This window comes from Diabrotica undecimpunctata, chromosome 10 (genome assembly GCF_040954645.1).
Source record: "Diabrotica undecimpunctata isolate CICGRU chromosome 10, icDiaUnde3, whole genome shotgun sequence".
Taxonomy (NCBI): domain Eukaryota; kingdom Metazoa; phylum Arthropoda; class Insecta; order Coleoptera; family Chrysomelidae; genus Diabrotica; species Diabrotica undecimpunctata.
The window spans coordinates 46,578,395-46,597,526 of NC_092812.1; the positions used below are offsets into that span (position 1 = coordinate 46,578,395).

General features: G+C 32.1%; 2 protein-coding genes across 7 annotated transcripts in view; one reads left to right on the top strand and one right to left on the bottom strand.

Annotated features, from left to right (window-relative positions):
- The window catches only part of Asph (Aspartyl beta-hydroxylase), a 192,978-nt gene that overhangs the window by 63,984 nt on the left and 109,862 nt on the right, over positions 1 to 19,132 (bottom strand). The gene's annotated exons all lie outside the window — the stretch shown is intronic.
- On the top strand, positions 6,804 to 17,450 carry Hey (Hairy/E(spl)-related with YRPW motif). The gene is made up of 3 exons (XM_072546570.1): positions 6,804 to 7,171; positions 10,107 to 10,324; positions 16,135 to 17,450. Exons 1-3 carry the CDS (start codon positions 7,014 to 7,016, stop codon positions 16,749 to 16,751), a joined length of 993 nt encoding a protein of 330 aa, XP_072402671.1. The 5' UTR covers positions 6,804 to 7,013; the 3' UTR covers positions 16,752 to 17,450.

The window sequence follows — 19,132 nt, forward strand, 5'->3', positions numbered from 1 at the left end:
ATATATATATATATATATATATATATATATATATATGTTTATTGAAAAAAATAACTCTGTATACGAATTTTCTTCAATAATATCTGTTAAAATTAATTTGAAAACTAGAACATATTGTTAACCTTATTATGTAAAATGAATACTTATTTACGCATTCCTTCTTTATATATATATTTCTAAATAACTTTTTGTATATATCATTATAGTTTTTTTCTTGAAGCTTTAATTAATATTCTAATGATCGAATGAAATGTAACTTATAAAGAAGAGCAAAGTAATAATTACAGCAGGGGTGCAGTATCAAGTACCAACCTCGCATTCTCTTGACTAATATCTGATATGTCGCTCGTTGATGTGGGAAACGTTAAAAATTGGTTATGGGTTCAGGCACGCGTCTAGCAGTAAAAAATCTTTGGATCAAAGCGTTGATGAATGGAAGACTAAGTAGGATACGGGGCGATTTAAGGAGCGTGGCACACTACACGGGGTTTTTATACCTGCTCTAAGATTTATTTCTTTTAAGGGTTTCTATCTACGTGTCGGGGTTAATAAGAGATGTGTACATACATTAGGAAAACAAACATATTATTATAAGACCCTATATATATATATATATATATATATATATATATATATATATATATATATATATATATATATATATGTATATATATATGTATATATATATGTATATATATATATATATATATATATATATATATATGAACTTTGATCAGATAAAAGGCATATATCGAGCACAGTTTAATTTAATCTTGCCCAAGTACTTTCGATCCCTAGATCATCTTCAGGGGCATTTCGTCAATTGTGGCCTATCCGGCAAGAACAAGATGTCATAAACATATAAATGTACATTACACTACACTACAAATGGACAAACAAACACTTTAAAATTATTTAAGAAAGGCTACATTACTTGAAGAAGCCGGAGACAGAATGGTCCGGCTTCGGTATATATTATATATATATATATATATATATATATATATATATATATATATATATATATATATATATATATATATACCGGAAAAGTCTATAGGGATATTTTTATAACATAATAAAATTAATAAAAATAAATTCATGTGGTCGTTTAATTTCAATTGAATTTGTACAGTTGCTCATCCTATAGATTTTTGTGAGTGAAACAAAATGGTCAAAGTGCTAACGAATATTTGACAAAGTTGACACACAGATTATAGTTTTTAGACTGCATTAAATATTCTGGTAGTTTCGATTTTGTTCGTGCTATAAAGTTCTTGTTTAGTTAGTGCATTGAAAATATTGTATTTTTATCATGGACCGACGTCATTTAACTTTGGATGAAATGAATAGGGCTGTAGGCCTTCTTCAAGGTGGCATGCACCAAACTAATATAGCTGAGCGCATGAGAGTCTCTCAAAGTGTTTAAGTCGATTGTGGCGACGTTTTTGTGACACTGGAAGTCCAGCCGAACGTCATTCAGGACGTGAGCGTGCTACAACTGCAGCTCAAGACCGATTTTTAGTGTTAACTGCTAGAAGACAACCAACAATTACAGCACTTGAATTGGTTAGCGACTTGCAGCGGGCACATCTTGTAACCACAGGCCGTGAAATTATAATAAATCGTCTCCATGAAGCCAATCTCCACACTAGAGGCTATTCAGATGTCCACATATCTCCAGAGGCAATCACGCTGCAAGATTAGAGTGGTGTCAAGAATATCAAAACTGGGATGCAAATGATTGGGCTAAAGTTTTATTCTCCGGTAAATACGATGTCCAGGAAGTTTAAACATATGGAGGTGATACAGTAACGGACCTCGTTTTTCAATACCGCTTTCTTACAGCTTGGTAGTACCTCGACACCATTCTTCAACCTATCGTTCGTCGGTTTGCTAGTGCTTTTGGTCAAAACTTCCACCTCATTTATGATAATGCTCGTCCACATATCGCTAGTCTAGTGACCTAGTGAAAAACTGGCTGAAAAATTAACTTGACTGTGCCTTGGCCAGCATAATCTCCCGACCTGCATCCCATCGAGCATGTTTGGGACATACTTCAACGAAGAATTGCTGTACATATGGGTACCGTAAACACGCCAAACGTACTTCAACAGGATATCGACAATCTCATTTTGTCTGTGAACGAAGATATACGTAATAAACCAGGCTGGACGCCATACTTTGTATTTATTTTGTTTTTTACTACGACCATTCTTTGTGATCGCCTAAATTTTTTTTTATACTTAAAGGCATTCTCGTTATTTTTGACATTTCATCAAATTTTGTTGTAAATTAAATACTACAAATCGATTATATATAATCGATTGTGAGTAAGTCTTATTATTTCTTTTTACCTATATATAATATAATATATATATATATATATATATATATATATATATATAATATATATATATATATATATATATATATATATATATATATATATATATATATATATATATATATATATATATACGCTTTCTGTGGTTTTCAGGGTTTGACTAACTTCAAGCAACAGTAAGCAGCGATTCTTCTCCTATCCTTCTCGTTTTTTTTTTGTCTCGCAGAGTTATTCCTAACATGGATCGCTCCATTCTTCTCTGTATGACTCAGTTTGGTAGCCGAGGCTTTTGTTAAAGTTAGTGTTTCTGCTCCATATGTCAACACTGGGGAGACGCATTGTTCAAATAGGCAAGGCCTGTGGAATTAAAGGAACTATAGCCCACTCATCAACACAAATAGTAGCATATACAGATGACATAGTTCTTATGGGAAGAGACAAGGAAAGATTAAAAGAAGCAGTAACAATCCTGGCAAATGAAGCACGGAAAAGAGGTCTATAAATTAAGAAAAAAAACTACACTTTTGAAAAAATTCAACAATTTAAATATTTGGAAGTAATTGTGAATGGCAAAAATAACACAGAAGTAAAGAAATAACAGAGTGATTACTAGCAGGCAACAAAACATACTGGAGATATTATAGGCTAATGAATGACAAGAACTTATCCTGAAATAAACAATTGAAAATATACAGAGTTACAGTCAAACCAGTAGTTACACACGCAGCTGAGACAATGTGCTTCACAGATAAAGATGAAAAAAAAATTAAGAATATTTGAAAGGTAAATCCTCGAGGTCTCTAAAGAAAAATTACGGGACCAACAAGAATGAAAAATGAAGAAATGAGAAGAAGGATGAACCATGAACTAAGAGACATATTGAAGGGAGAATGAGATAGCTGAGATACATAAAGAGAAGGAAAAACGGCCTACTGATTAAGAAGATCACCAGATGGAAGCCAGAAACTGAAAGACCAAGGAGAAAACTCAGAGAGATATGGGAGGACATCAAAATCCTGAAAGTGAGAAACTGGAGGAAACTATTCACAAATCGAAATGAGTGGAAGAAAATTGTAATGAAAGCCAAAACATACAACAAACTTTGACAATGCAAAAGAAGAATGCGGAGTGATTTACCACAATAAGCGAATTTGCGAGTTCTAAGTAAGAGCGGCAAACATTCCATCAGGAATAAAAGACCTTGATGATGATCAACGATTTGGTTAACTTTTTCTATGCGAATCTCGTGACCTAGATATTTATAAACCATTACCTGGTCTATGGATCTTGTTATACGCATATACCTTCGCTGACTACAAGATTTGTCATCATCTGGGTTTTAGATATATTTATTTTCAATTCCTAATTTAACGTAGAGCAGATTTAAAAGTTCTTTGACCTCATCTATCCTCTCAGCTATTATTAGCTATTAGCACAGTATCATCTGCATTACAGATACCGTTATTGAAATACTTGGAAAAACGTCCGGAAATAAGTTTCAGACTAAAGAGACCTGGTGGTGGTCAAAATTCAAGAAAAAATAAAAGAGAAAATAATATAAAGAGTGAAAAGAAAATAGGTAAGACACAGATCTTCAAAACTATACGGTTGCCAAAAGAACAAACAAAAATATATAAAATAGTCAAACATGGCGTAAAGAAAGTAAAAGATTTTAATCAGATTAGATGTATCCGGGATGAGAATAATAAAATACTTATTCACGAGAAGGGTGTTAAAAGGAGATGGAAAACGTACTTGGACAGTTTATTAAATAAAGAATTTGGCAGAAAACCATTTGAAAATTATCTGGTATCTGTACTGGGATTGAACTCGGGCCGTCCGCCTCGGTAAGCCAGTACCTAGCCACTGAGCTATGCCCGTCACAGATTCAGATCTGGACTAAAATATGACGTACAAAGTTGAACAAAAGTAAACCTACCCATGTCAACTTTACTAATAAAAAACACAACACATTTCAAAATGGATAAATAATGGTCAGGTTTCCTATGCTAATACAAAAAAATATTATAATCCTATGCTAATAATAGAAAAATATCACTCAACACTAGGCATTGCTGGAAAGCCCACATCAAAAAGAAACGTGAAGTGCTTTGTATAAAATATAAATAAAAATATTGTCAGCTAGAAGAAAGAAGAAAAAGCATATAGAAAACTAACTGAAATAATTAGAGAAGTATAACACATAAATGGAAACGCGAAAATTCTACACAAGATTAACCAGAACAGAAAGGAATTCAAACCTAAATTATCAATAGTTAGACAGAGAACAGGAGAGATCATTGGTAATTAGGAGCAGATACTAAAAAGATGGTCAGACAATTTTAAATCCAGCTCGGAGGCATGGAACACGAAAGATAGAAAAATAACATCCAAACAGAGGAAGAAGTCATCAAAGTAATACAAACATTAAAAGAAAACAAAGCTCGTGGAATAGATGGCATTCCATCTGAGCTTTTAAAACGTGGCGCAAAAAAGCTGACCTGTTGTATAAATAGGCTAGTAAAAATGATTTGGAAGCAGTTACAACTACCAGAGGACTGGAACGTGGGTATAATTGTATCTATTCACAAGAAAGGAGATCAAACTACAGAGTAATTACCCTCCTAAACCTGACCTACAAAATATTGGCCTACATTCTTCACGATCGACTATCGGGATATTGTAAAAACATAATAGGCAAATACCAGTGTCGGTTTCGCCAAAGAAAATCAACTATCTATCAAATATTCCTTCTAAGGCAAGCTTTGAAAAAAAGTATGAGTATGGAATTGATACTTACCATTTGTTTGTGGATTTTAGATGTGCCTATGACGGTGTAGACAGAAAAGCCCATACGAAGCCCTGGTAGAATTCAATATCCCAATACACTTGGGTGAAACTGCCGAAGGAACTCTAACAGTCGAGTGTAAGGTTAGAGTATCAAGAATTTTCCAGACACAAATAGTACTCCGACAGGAGATAGCCTATCGTGCCTCCTATTCAACATTGCCCTAGGGAAAGCTTTTAGAGAATCTGGAAATACAACAAGTGGAACCATTATTAAAAGGGGTGTACAAATACTCTAAGTATATGAAGGTGACAAATATTAAGCAAGAAGCAAAGTCCGAAGATCTAACGGTTGGAACATATACTTTTGAAGCATTAAGCGAGTTCATATATCTAGGCTCACAAATCAACCAAAGTAATACAGTAACTGCAGAAATTAACAGACGTATCTATCTAGCAAATAGAGCATACTATGAATTAAAGAAACTTTTAACATCAAGCATAGTCACAAAAAGAACGAAAATATTAATATACAGAACTCTTCAGAATGTGGACCATGACAAAAACTATGAAGAACGTTTAGGCTGCTTTGCACGTAAAATCCTCAGAATATTTATAAAGACGTGCAGGAAAACGGATTATGGCGTAGGCGATATAATTTTGAGCTTTATCACCTTTAGAGTGAACCTAGGATTAGTAGGTCCATCAAAATCAACAGGCTGCGCCACTTAGAGAGAATGAACGAAGAGAAGAGGCGTACCCAGAGCACGATTTAAGTACCAGATGTAAGACGACTAACGAGTGTTAAGAGTACGCAATTAAGAAACCAAGGCGAATGATAAGGAAGAACTGAAAGCTGATCCTAGAACAGGCAACAGTTGTAGGGGCAATGATGATGATGCTTGGCAACTAGAAAGTTGTCTGCACATAACAAACTGCCCCTCTAGAAACACATATTGAAACCCATTTGGATGTAATAATAGTCAGTAGTTGGGAAAGTGTCAGTAAAAGTAACATAAAAGTTATTCAATGATTCCAGGACGAATTCTTAAGAAAGATTATCTATGCAGCTCGGTACTGTCGCATCAGATATTTTTGTACAGACCCAGATGTAGGAACTGTGACAAGATCATATCCAAATCTGACATTAGTCATGAATAACAGCTATTTCAATATGGGAACATTGACGTTTTTCAGCTTCTTGATAATATCCATCTATAAGAAGACTCAAGAAGAGCAAAGCTCTATGATTCAAAGAACACCATATTATATCAAATATTTCAATATTTTCTATTTCTTATTATATTTTGGGAGTATTTATTATTTTTCTTTAAACTTATATTACCTTTTATTATTATAAAAATGTCCTTACTTTACTATAATATAATATAAAGAGGTGTAATCAAAAATCAAATTATATTGTTTCAAAAAGACCTAATTATTATTACCGCACACGAATTGGAAAGCAATAGAAAAATCGAAATAATATTTATTGGCTACTAGCGAACGGTCGGAGGGCCACCCCTATTTTTGCGGCCCATACACCACGCGTAAGTGCACGCTTACCACACCCCCGAAAATCGTGGGAATCGGTTCTGTACTAATACTAAAGAAAAGGAAAAAGGATACAGTATATAATATCGGGGTGAGTAGCGCAAACTAAAAGGAACAAGTCGCGTGGACTGGTCTTCTAGTGGGGGTAAAGTGGGGGTAAAAACGTGGCTGAACGTTGGTTGATCAACAGGGCTGTACACATTCCGCATTTGCGAACGACAGTAACACACGCGCGTGAATCTACCGACGGCCGTTTGGCACGCGCCTTATTTCCGATCTTCATCTTTAGACACAAGTGGTAGTGATAGTGACCTATTTTTTGGACATGGATCACTCTTTATCTCAACACACTCCTTTGCAGTGGGGATATTCCGCCGGTAACAGTGCGACTTCGTCTTGGCAGCCTGTCTCAAGAGGTGCCAAAAGGCCTCTTTCCGAAAGTGACTGTGATGATGTTTACTCCGAGGAATCCTCAAAAGAACAGTAAGTCCAAATACACTAAATATACAATCATGTTTCTTTATCGTCAAATAAATAATCATTTCGTCTGCCCCATATAAAATGCATACAGTTTTTAAATTTCAAATATTAACTGCTAAAAAAAGATTTATAAAAAATTAGTTAAAATTTTGACTTTAAAGTCGATTTTTGTTATCGAAGTAATCATTTCTATTCAGTATATTTGAATTATTCATCTCAGTGTGTAGCATTGAAATTAATAAATATCTGGCAATCATTTACATCTGTTTAAATAAACAATGAATTTTTTCATTTTCAATTTAAGAAACAGTTTAATTTGGCTTATATTTTTGGCTTATTTGGCTGAAATTTTATAATAATTATATAGAAATGACATATTTATTTTTTTGTTTGATTTGAAAACTTTTATTTGTTCAAACTAAATTCAATATTGACTTAAAAACATTCTTATTATTCCTACTATTTATTTATTTATTTTACTACATATTTATTTAACATTAATGGAAAAACAATAATCAATAATGACTTTTATACTTTATTTTACTATACTGCTTGAAATCCCGAAGAAGATTTTCCAATACTTCAAAGTGACCTATATTTTTACTCATCGGAATATTTATACGAAGTTTTTAATGTGTAATATAAAATATTCGTTGACGCATTTCGCACAATGGTACTAAGTAGTAAGAAATCAAATGAAATTACCAAATCAAGTGAAATTGTGAAAATATACTCTATATGAATTAATGCTCTCAGGTTGCAAATTGTAAATATAATAAGAAAATTGTAAAAAAAAACACAAACATTGCCATATAAAAATATAATATATATGTATATTACCTATATATATATATATATATATATATATATATATATATATAAACATTATATATTTATGTATATATACAGTGAGCACGTTAAGTTTTGAATAAATTTAATATTTTTTATTTAACAATATTTTGACAAAATGCTTTTACAAGTCAATTTTTATTTCCAACTGCGCCATGTTTGCTATAATTTAATGTATTGTTGATATTACCACTTTCACATTTATGACTTCATCGATTTTTTAATAGAATAATATTTTTTTCCATTTTTAAATTGTATAATAACAGAAGATTACAGAAATGTTTAACACTTTCAGTGCAATTTCATTGGTTTCCGAATTCGGGGCCAACATATCAACTGGAATAATAACAATATGACAGATTTTTATTATTATCGTTCTGTTTCTGACATGTATATATTAATTTTACTAATGTCAAACAATCCTTATTGAATTTCTTAACAATAGTACGTTTGAGTAAAAAAGATATAATTGAGATTGTAATATTGTTTGGGCGTGTTGCTGAACCAAATAAGATGTTTGTAATTTACGTAATGATACACATCCAGATTTTTCAATTTTTCATTTCACTGTTTCGATATAAAAATATATCAATTTTATCGGAGATGTCTGTTATTGGAGAATTAAAAAATGGAAAAAATATATGTACTTCTATTTAAAAAAATATCGATGACGTCATGTATTAATAACCACATATTACACAATAAAAGCTGGTCACTGAATTTCCGTTCCCAGTTGTTGTCTCCAAGCTCTATGAATTTCACCTACGTCTTTTAAATCATGCAATCCCATGGTACAATTTATTTCCTTACTTCATAATATACGGAGCAGATATCTTTTAATTTTTCCAAGAGACTACTTCAGATACTTAGACCGGTCCATTGTATTATGCGTACTGGGCCTGCGATGGCACGTCTGAAGACCCAAATATCCCGAGTCTTCTATAAGACATACTAAACCTCTACAAGTTGGTACTGAGTTCCAAAATGGAACAGGTATCATGAATGAATAAAAGATGTACAGTAATAGTATTGAATGCAACGCGATCGGTGTGTAGCAGACAACTTCCAGAAAGGAGAAAAATAGGTCTTGCCACCTCTATTTTCCTCGTCGTCACATAGGTGGCACCTTGGGTTATCTACAAATCCCAGTAGATACAGGTGACTATATAAATATTATACTGACCGACAAAAACATCTCCTACAGTTAAGTAGGAGTTGAGTTGAGAAGTGAGATTCTTGGAAAGCCCCGCTACAAGGAGCCTAGCCTGTCTCATATCACCACCACTAGCTTAACTCCGCAAGAGAATCTCCTTTGACTAACTCGATCAGTACTGAAGGGCACTCTAATTACAAGTTCCGGTGGTCTCATATGGTTTGGACGAATATTTCCAAATCATCATTAATTATTGGGAATAGTCATTGTAAACAAAGTGAAAATCTCAAAATATAACGAAATAAGTAATTTATTTATTATTACAAATAAACAAGACTGTTATCAATTTAAATTTAAACACAACACCCTTTCCTACAATTTAACAATGAATAATATTGAATTTTTATTAGCACAGCATTCAACGGTACCAATTATCCTCCAACCAGTTTCTTTCAATAAATATGGAGTTTTTTCAAACCGTTGTAAAAACCATTGTAGCGAAACAATATATTATAATTCAAGATGTCCTTCACGAGAATCAACCACGCATTATTGAATTGAGCACCTACTGCCATTCTCCATTTATTGTCAGGATTCAGTCAAAAAAGCGCAAAAACCAGAAGAACTAAATGCTAGCTGATAGTCACCAACAAATTAACAACCAATCAAACCATTAAATTAATGAAGAACAACTCAAAGACAATATTTCTGAGTAATTTTTCAAATTTTATGCATTATTTAATCATCCAACTTTAAAAATCTTGATCTTTTAATTTCTAAATTCTATTACTATTACAGTTTCACAAAACCGTTTAAAAAATACAAGCCGTATACCTTATATGGGCCAAACAAACAAACTTATAACTGTTAGAATGTACACTCATAGGCTTGCCTATTTTTTTGTAGACTGCTTTATTTATAAATATATATTTTCAGGTGCACGAGTCCAGGTGATGCTGACAGTTGTCAAATGTTATCCAGGAAAAAGAGAAGAGGAGTGATAGAAAAAAAGCGAAGAGACAGAATTAATATGTCTCTAAGCGAGTTGAAAAGATTAGTGCCTAGTGCTTTTGAAAAGCAAGGATCTGCCAAGCTAGAAAAAGCGGAAATTTTGCAGATGACAGTGGACCATTTAAAGATGCTGCACGCGAAAGGTAAGGACTAATAATACCTACACTTTTCTGGAAATAAAATAAATCGAATATATAGTTTAAAGGCGATAAAATATTCTTAATCAAAATCTTCCACAAAATAAATCTATCCCATCAAAAGTTTCAATGTATACAAGGCTTTTCATTAGGATATGTGATTTAATAGTTTTAGAATTATTTTTAACCTTTACTTTTATACGAATTAAGATTTTTCTATAATATTCTGTAGAAAGATTACCTGCGTAAAGTAAAAAACTTTATTTACGAGGGTACAAATCCAATAATACTTAAAATATTTTTGACCAACCAGTAGTTAAATTATTTACATAACTTATGAGACATCTTGTATATTTCCCGAATGATCGCCAAAGAGGAAATTCCAGAACCATCAAAATATCAATATGGGCCCCTGATTTCTGACCCCTACGATTTTAAAACCATATGCGGCTGGACTTTTGACTTAACATCCCTAATATATCGTTTTTCTCGTCTTTAAGGACATGTGTGAGTTGTGAATATTTTGCACAATGTAGAATTTTATAGTGGAACATTGTGTACACAATTTTAAATTCTCAACGATGTTTTAAATGGGACGAATGTATAAAAAATCATTATTTTCAAATAATAATTTACAGAAATACTAATTTAAATAATTGCACTAATATAAATAAACGATTACGTGCGTTAATTATATTGAAAAACGAACTGGTTTTGATTATAACTTTCAAATTATGTTTTAAATAGTTTGTACGACTGTAATTACTAATTTGCTAAGCATTTTACAGCAAAATAATGTTTTTATGTTTTGTTAGGTTAAAAAAATAAGTAATTTTATGCCACGATTTCATCGAACTGGTTCATTTATATTAATAATTTGGTCATATTCCTATACATTTCACTATGATCTATGACATCTTCTGAGTTTGTCTACCTCAGCAAATTTATTTGCTGCTTCTCTTTCATATAACGTTATAAAGAAAGTTACAATCTTGGATTAATGTAAAAGTTTGCCCTTTAATTTGGATTCTTACATTCCTTCACATATATACATATATTTTGCTTAAAACATCAACACTACATGCCGAAGAAAACATTGGTCAATACCAGTATGGTTTCATCAAAATAGAGGAGCCAGAGATCAAATTTTTTGCATCCGGGAAATCTTGGAAGGTCGATGGGAATATAATCTAGATGTCCTCAACCTATTTGTAAATTTTTAACAAGTCTAGGACAGTATTAAAAGGAACAGTTTATGAAGGATAATCAAAGAGCATGGTTTTCCTGAAAAATTGATGACAAAAGCATGTGTACAGAACTCTAAATCCAGTTTCAAAATCGGTAATCGAAAAGCATCCACAGAGTCATCTACGACAAAGACTCGTTGACAACATCTAAAGGAACATATATACACGTAAGTATGAAGATAATACTCTCTGATAGAATAGGAAGCAAACAGGGACTAAAACAAGGACATCCTTTGTGTCTAGAAAGTAAATTAAACAGAGCAGGGACTTTAAGAACAAGAGCTATCAAATATTGGCTTTTCTTTCGGAAGCCGTGTGTTATGCGGTCGTATTGTAGTCAATTGGTTTACTGCACATCTACCATTTATTCATGATACCCACTCCAGAATTCTGGAATCCTGTACAAGCTTGTGAAGATTTAGTGGCCATTTGGCAGTCCCCAAAAAGTATTTGCCGCCTGAGATCTAATCCCTCGCAGTCCCTCTTAACAAATGAAAGAATAAGACAAATCATGGACAGAACAACCACCATCATAGAAGAAATACAGTGAAAATACCCTATTTGCTGCTCTCATATCATGTTCAAAGCATTTTAATTGTTGGAGAAGGACGTTTTTTGGAGAGCCGTTTGCTGTCATTAGCATTAGCATACTTTAGCTCATTTAAAATTGAACTATTTCTCCTGTGGTCGGTCCACGGAATTCGTAAAATTCTTCTCAAAGATAATATTTCAGTGGCATCTATCTTTCTTCTTTCCGCTTGTCGACGTAGGGTCGACGATTCACATGTGCATGTCAGTATTTGGCATATTAAGCAGTCGATAAACCTGATTTTTAGAGATTGTAAAACTTGAGAGTCCTTCCATATTTTGGCTTTCTTTCCTACTACGACTTTAGCTAGATCAGGAAGATTATATTAAGTAATAAACAAATATAGACAAAATATTTTTAGTTTACAACTTTAACACCATGTATTTCTGTTATTTATGCCTTTCTTAGTAGGATATCCTGTATATAGGACAGTGATGAAGCCCACAGTACTATATGTAAGCTAAACTAACTACAAAAAGGCAATATATGAGAAAGGAACATTTAAAGAAGAATTTTTGGAGGTATTAAAAAAGTAGATAAGAACCAAGGACGCGATACTGAGATTATTTGAATGACCTACGATAGAAGAAGAGCAAAATTATGGATGGGAAATTTAGAATACATAAATGAGCAAAGTGTACCTATAATATTGATAAAAGCACATATATGGTATATATATAATTTCATAAATTGGAAAATTTCTTTTTGATACACGGTATTATGTCCTCTGATTTTATATATTATGTAGATCTATAGGTACCAGTTCTCAGAAAATTTTCATTTTTTCTTGTCAATTTCCAATCGTCTCTCTAAACCATAAAAAATGAAAACAAACAGTACAACAATTTGTTTATTCGCAATTTTTTGATTGTCTATTGACCTATTGATTTAATTTATATTGCACAAGTCTATTATCAATTAAAATTATAAATAATTTTCAATAAACTTATTGGACAGTATGATTCAAACACATTTTAAAATTTTTTGTATGTATCAAATGCTCTGATTTTTTACATGGGATTTCTAATAAATCTTTAAATAAACTTCCATGTTTTCTTGTGGATTTTTGAATCGACATTCTAAGTCTAACAAATAAAAAACCCAAAATAAAATAGAATAGAAAAGTATAGCGGTTGGTGTATGTGGAAATTTGTATGTATTTTAAGTCTATGATCAATTAAAATTTTAAATCAATTTTAATGAAGTTATTGGAAAGTATGATTCAAACATATTTTAATTTTTTCTGCGTAACGAAAATTTCCCGTACAGTCAGTAAATGTCAATGATCCCATGTTTAATTAAAAACATACATAACAATTTTTGTTTTATCGCTGGTAACAGCAAAGCGAGGGGTCCGCGCTCAGTGAAAAGCCGATAAACAATAAAAGAATGTAAATTATCGATAAGGGTAGCGAGTGGAGAGGGGGAGTGAAACCTGTTGCAGTTGTATGTAGCCGTTCAGCGAATCGGTGTTATTTTCGAGGGTTCCCACGGGTGTCCCCACTACCGCTAGTTATTACGGTCTAGGGGTTTATGTTTGTCACAGCTGGTTCATCGCATATTCCCACGCATTAAACTCTAGGTTAAACCCTTTAATTTCGTATTCACCTGCTACCTGAATGACTGTTGGCTAAATCGTTTATTGTACACTACATTCCTAAACTATCTGTATTTTAAATATTTTCCAAAATAAATTATTTTCAATTATATGAATTTTTGTTTGGATTTAATTATTTCTTCAAATCATCTATGCTTTTGTATATAATATATGAAATTGAAAGTATTTATTTAAACATTTAATTAAATAAGATTTTTAACATATTTTTTCTACTTTTTATTAATTTTTGACAAATTGTCTTTTTTTGCTTTTCATATATTTGCCTTCACTGTACTTAGTTACCGTTGCAACCTCTTTAGCACTACTAGTGTTTTATTTAGTGTCATTCTTCTTCATACTTCTTCCATTCTGTTAATGTGTTCATTTTACTCTTTTTTCTTTCTTTTACCCACTTATTTATTACATCTAAGATCTTGCATATATGCCTTCGCTTCTTTCTCTGTCTGTTTTCCAGTTATTCTAGGAATAAATTAGTTTAAAGAGAGTTTATAAACTCCAGTTATATATGGAAAACGTTAAGAAACTAAACAAAATATCATTCATAATAATAATAATAATAATAATAATGTTTATTTACTTCCCAATATGCAATATACAACAATGTTACAATATGATAGTACAATATAATACAATTACAAATTAATTCTAAGTTAAATATTTTGTACAAACAAATAGTTGCTAGCAAATAAACAAAGAAGAAATTCCCTGATGAACCAGAGGTTGTGCTCAGGGATTACACTCATTTACACTATTCAATATTTGTTCTACAGTACCATTAGGTTGATAATACAAAAAATTGTTACAAAGTATACTGTATAGTATTAGTTATATGATGAATTTAATTAAAAAAGATCGCATTCAAAATTTCAGATCCACTGTTCTTGAGAAATTTTGTAAAAATGGATTTAATCATGTTAAATGAGTTGATTTTTCTTATGTAAATTTTATACATCTCGGGTAAATAATTAAATATTCTAGGAATGAAGTAAGAGAAATTGTGTTTTCCAATTGATTTATAAGTACTAGTAATTTGAACATAGTCCTGAACTTTTCTTCTAGTGCTATAAGTATGATCTATTGATTTTAAAACATGTTTATTTTTATATGTAAGCAAAATAATGTTTAACAAATATAACTGTCTAATACTAAAAATATCTGCTTTCTGATAAAGAAGTTCTGAAGGATATAAGTGAGATTTTTTTAGCATTATTTTCAAAAACCTCCTTTGTAATATTTCAAGTTTATTTAAATGAGAAGCATATGTTCCACCCCATGCTAAAATGGCATATCTAAGACGTGACTCTATTAAAGAATAGTATATTATCTTTAAGTAAGACAAATTAAGAATATTGCTGAGATATCTAAATTTGTATAATAACATTCTTAGAGTTTTACATACCATATCAATATGTACATCCCACTTCAAGTGACAATCAATATAAACTCCTAAATATTTTATGTATTTTTTCCTATTTATTTTAATGAACGCGTTATTATAGCTTAGATTTAATTCCAAAAAGTCGGGTAAATTGTTTTTGTATATTGAAAATGGTATGAAATAAGTTTTATCAGTATTAACTGTCAGTAATTTCCTATTTAGCCATTCTAGAACCTTTATAGTTTCTGTTTCTGCTAAAGTTTTAAGTTTTTCCCAAGAATCACTAGTGTAAAGTATGACAGTATCGTCAGCAAAACAAATAATCTTTCCATTTATTTTCATTGATGCTAGATCATTTATATATATTAAAAACAGTAAAGGACCTAAAACAGTTCCTTGCGGCACACCATACTCAATGATTTTTTCAGCACTTACTTTGTTATTAATGTTGACAATTTGCGATCTATTTTTTAAATAACTTTGAAATAGTAAGTACGGTGTGCCCCTTATTCCCAGATCATCCAAAGCACTTAACAACTGCTGATGACTAACAGTGTCAAATGCCTTAGCTAGATCCAAAAATATCGCTAAAGTAGGAGAGCCATTTTCCAGCATCTTATATAAATAATCAGTAGCGGACGTTATAGCATCTGAAGTGGAATATCCCTTCTTAAAGCCAAATTGGTTTGGAGACAGCAGGTTAAACTTTGTAAGATATTGATTTACTCGTTCTGCTAAGGCCTTTTCAAAAATTTTTGCAAGGCTGGTAATAAGTGATATATTCATGCTAATAAGCTTTCTTTATTTGTCTTCTTCGCCCTGCAAAAGATCCAAAAGCAAAAGAAATGTATATTTATATTTATTTTTATTCGCAAATATAGGCGTGCTTTCGCTTCAGATAATTGTAGCTATTTTTCACAATTTTTTAATGTTCCTAGTTAAGTGAACGAATTTAACATCTCTAATAATTCTTCTTCTTTACAGGTTTGGATTCCTTTGCCTACGACCCCCACAAATATGCGATGGACTACCATGGGATGGGCTTTCGGGAATGCGTAGCAGAAGTGGCTCGATATTTAGAACGAATTGAAGGCCTAGATGTACAAAATCCTTTGCGGCTAAGGCTTACATCGCACCTTCAATGTTGTGCGGCTCAAAGAGAGTTAGCCTCCAAACAAGCTACCTCAGCTCCGTGGGGTTATCCAGCCTCGCAACCACCTTACCCCCCATTAAACACCTTGCCACCTTCTCCTGCATCGAACAACGGTCCACTGTCAAATATAAACCATCACCAAGTACCTCCTCCACCACCTCCTCAAAACCTACATCATGACTTGGGACACTTTGATGTATCGACCTCTTGTGCTCAGACGACGGTGCCTGTAGCCACTTCGGACAGCAATAGACTCCCACCATCAACGTCGATTCTTACACCTTTAACTACCACAACACCTTCTGCTCTAGCCTATAGTCCTCACCAGTACCCTCCCAATGCCTTTAGTATTCCTACGTCCAGTCACCACCAAAATTATAGCCAAAGTATTCCCACGCCGCAAGGAATGAAGCCGTACCGACCTTGGGGTGCCGAAGTTGCCTATTGAACCTAATTTTAAGTTTGGGACGTTTTAATAAACAAGTCTTCGAAATTATTGAACATCACAAGAAAAAACTAAATCACTATAAATTTAATTTTAGCTTATCCTTTTGATGTCGATGTTTGACAAAACATAGTGTTTATTTTATATTCACGTAGCAGTTGAGTTCTATTTTTGACAAAAATGTACAGCATGCACTGTTATAATTAGCAAACATGCTGGATCATTCTTAATTATAAAAAACCCTGGTCATTTATTTGCAACTTCTATTGAAAGCAAGATTAGTTCACCTAGCTAATTATTGTTAACCGCAGGTATAAAATATTACCTGTGTTTACCATTACAACTCACGTAATTGATACCAGGAAAAATTGAATTGATATGCATTGTTATTAAACTGTAGGCGAATTCGATAAAATAAGTTTTATCAATTTTTTTCAGTTGCAACTATTACTGATGTTCAATAATTTCGGTAAGAGACTTAATATGAGGCTGTACATAAATTTTGCCTTATCCAGACGATGCGAGTCATTTGTACCTTATTTATATTTTTATTTATTTTTAGTGTAATATAGTTATACAAAGCTTTATACGAACTTTTCAGTTTTGCCATATAGAAAGAAGTATTTTTATAAACATTTATGATCTCGAGCGTAAGATTTTATTGTGATTACAATTTTTCAGCAATAAATGTTATTTTCTTAAGTGTTTGGTTTTAATCGAACAATTGCAAGAGCTATGGATACACATATCTCATATACCTATCATTAGTAAGCTTGATTTGTCTGGTATTCCAAAAAAGAGGTCACTGGATGCTCGGTGACATTAAATAATGGTGATTATGGTTGAATCTTGGATGTTATTTTGATCCTTCGGTATCTAATAAGTTTTTCGTTGATTTATGAATGATGATACTTCGTGAGGAGTAGAAATAACATGATTAACTAATGTTGTTAAGCGTTCATGAACACTCCAAAACTTCTTTAGCTAGACGTTTTTAAATCCATTTGGGCAAGGATATTTATAGTAATGAAGCTTTTTGTTAATATTCGAGACTTCTACAGCAGTGAAGAGTTCGTAGGGAGTTTTACTGAAGAGTTGGGGCGTCGCATTTTCGATACATCGAGCATTGGTGTCAAGAGTAGTAGGTGTGGAAAGTTAATTTCCCAAAAAATTATTATCATTATAACTATAATAGAAAACGTTTAAGTCTGTATTTAAAAAAGTTGGTAGACGGGGCACAGACAAGCTTATTATCAAGATTATTGCAGATGTCAAAAACTCTATTTGGTAGGAAGTTCTATCTTAATCTTGTTAAACTGGTGACCTCTGAGGTGTTCATCCTGATTTATGGTAAACATTTCTTTGAGATTACCGAAATTAAATTTTAATATTTTAAATGCGGTAATTAAGTCTCTACGTTGTTGATAAAGCTCAAAAAAGATAAGGTTATCCATATTAAGTCTTTGAGTGTGCTTTCTTTGAACATTTACAACAAAGTTTTATCTCGAACCAAGTTAGAATACCATGTTGAACCAGCGTACTCAAGAATCGGTATTACATCTTCTTCTTAAAGTGCCTATCCGTTCGTAAATTTTGAAGCCAGGAAATGCGTCTTCTTCCTTATTCTTCTTATTATTTGCCTTTTCCTTCTTTATTTGTTCACGCTGCGGTGCTTCTTTTAGTTTTTTTGGTTTATTTCTATTACATGCACTGGATTTGGATGACCATGTCTTCCAAAATTCCTTTATCTTTTCCACTTTAATTCCTTTCTCCATAAACTTTCAGTTTCTTATACCCTATTTATGTCGTCCTTCCCTTTCTCTTTCGTCTTTTGCTATTTTTCTAATCGTAGCCTGTATTCCTCTTTCCATTTTTGTCATGTTCGACTCAATATATATATATATATATATATATATATATATATATATATATATATATATATATAAACTGATGCCTTTGAATATCACAATAATTATAATTCTAAGGACACATGCATGGGAATGCAGTTACCAAATGATTATGTTTTAATTTCTTTAGATGTGGTGTCGTTATTTACAAACATTCCACTAAATATGGTCACGGACATTATAGAATCAAATTGGAACCTTATAAAATACTACACGACATTATCAAAAGACAATTTTCTACAAATTCTTAGGTTCATTTTTAACAACACTTACTTTAGTTTCAATGGTAAATTTTATTCTCAAATTTTTGGAACACCGATGGGTTCCCCGATTAGTCCAATCCTTGCAACTATTGTAACTGATCATCTCTTAGATAATGTGATTACGCAATTACCTTTTGAATTATTAAAAAAAAAATCCACAAGGAAAATAATTCCTGTAGCTGGCTGTATACCACGTATAACAAAAGAGGTTAGT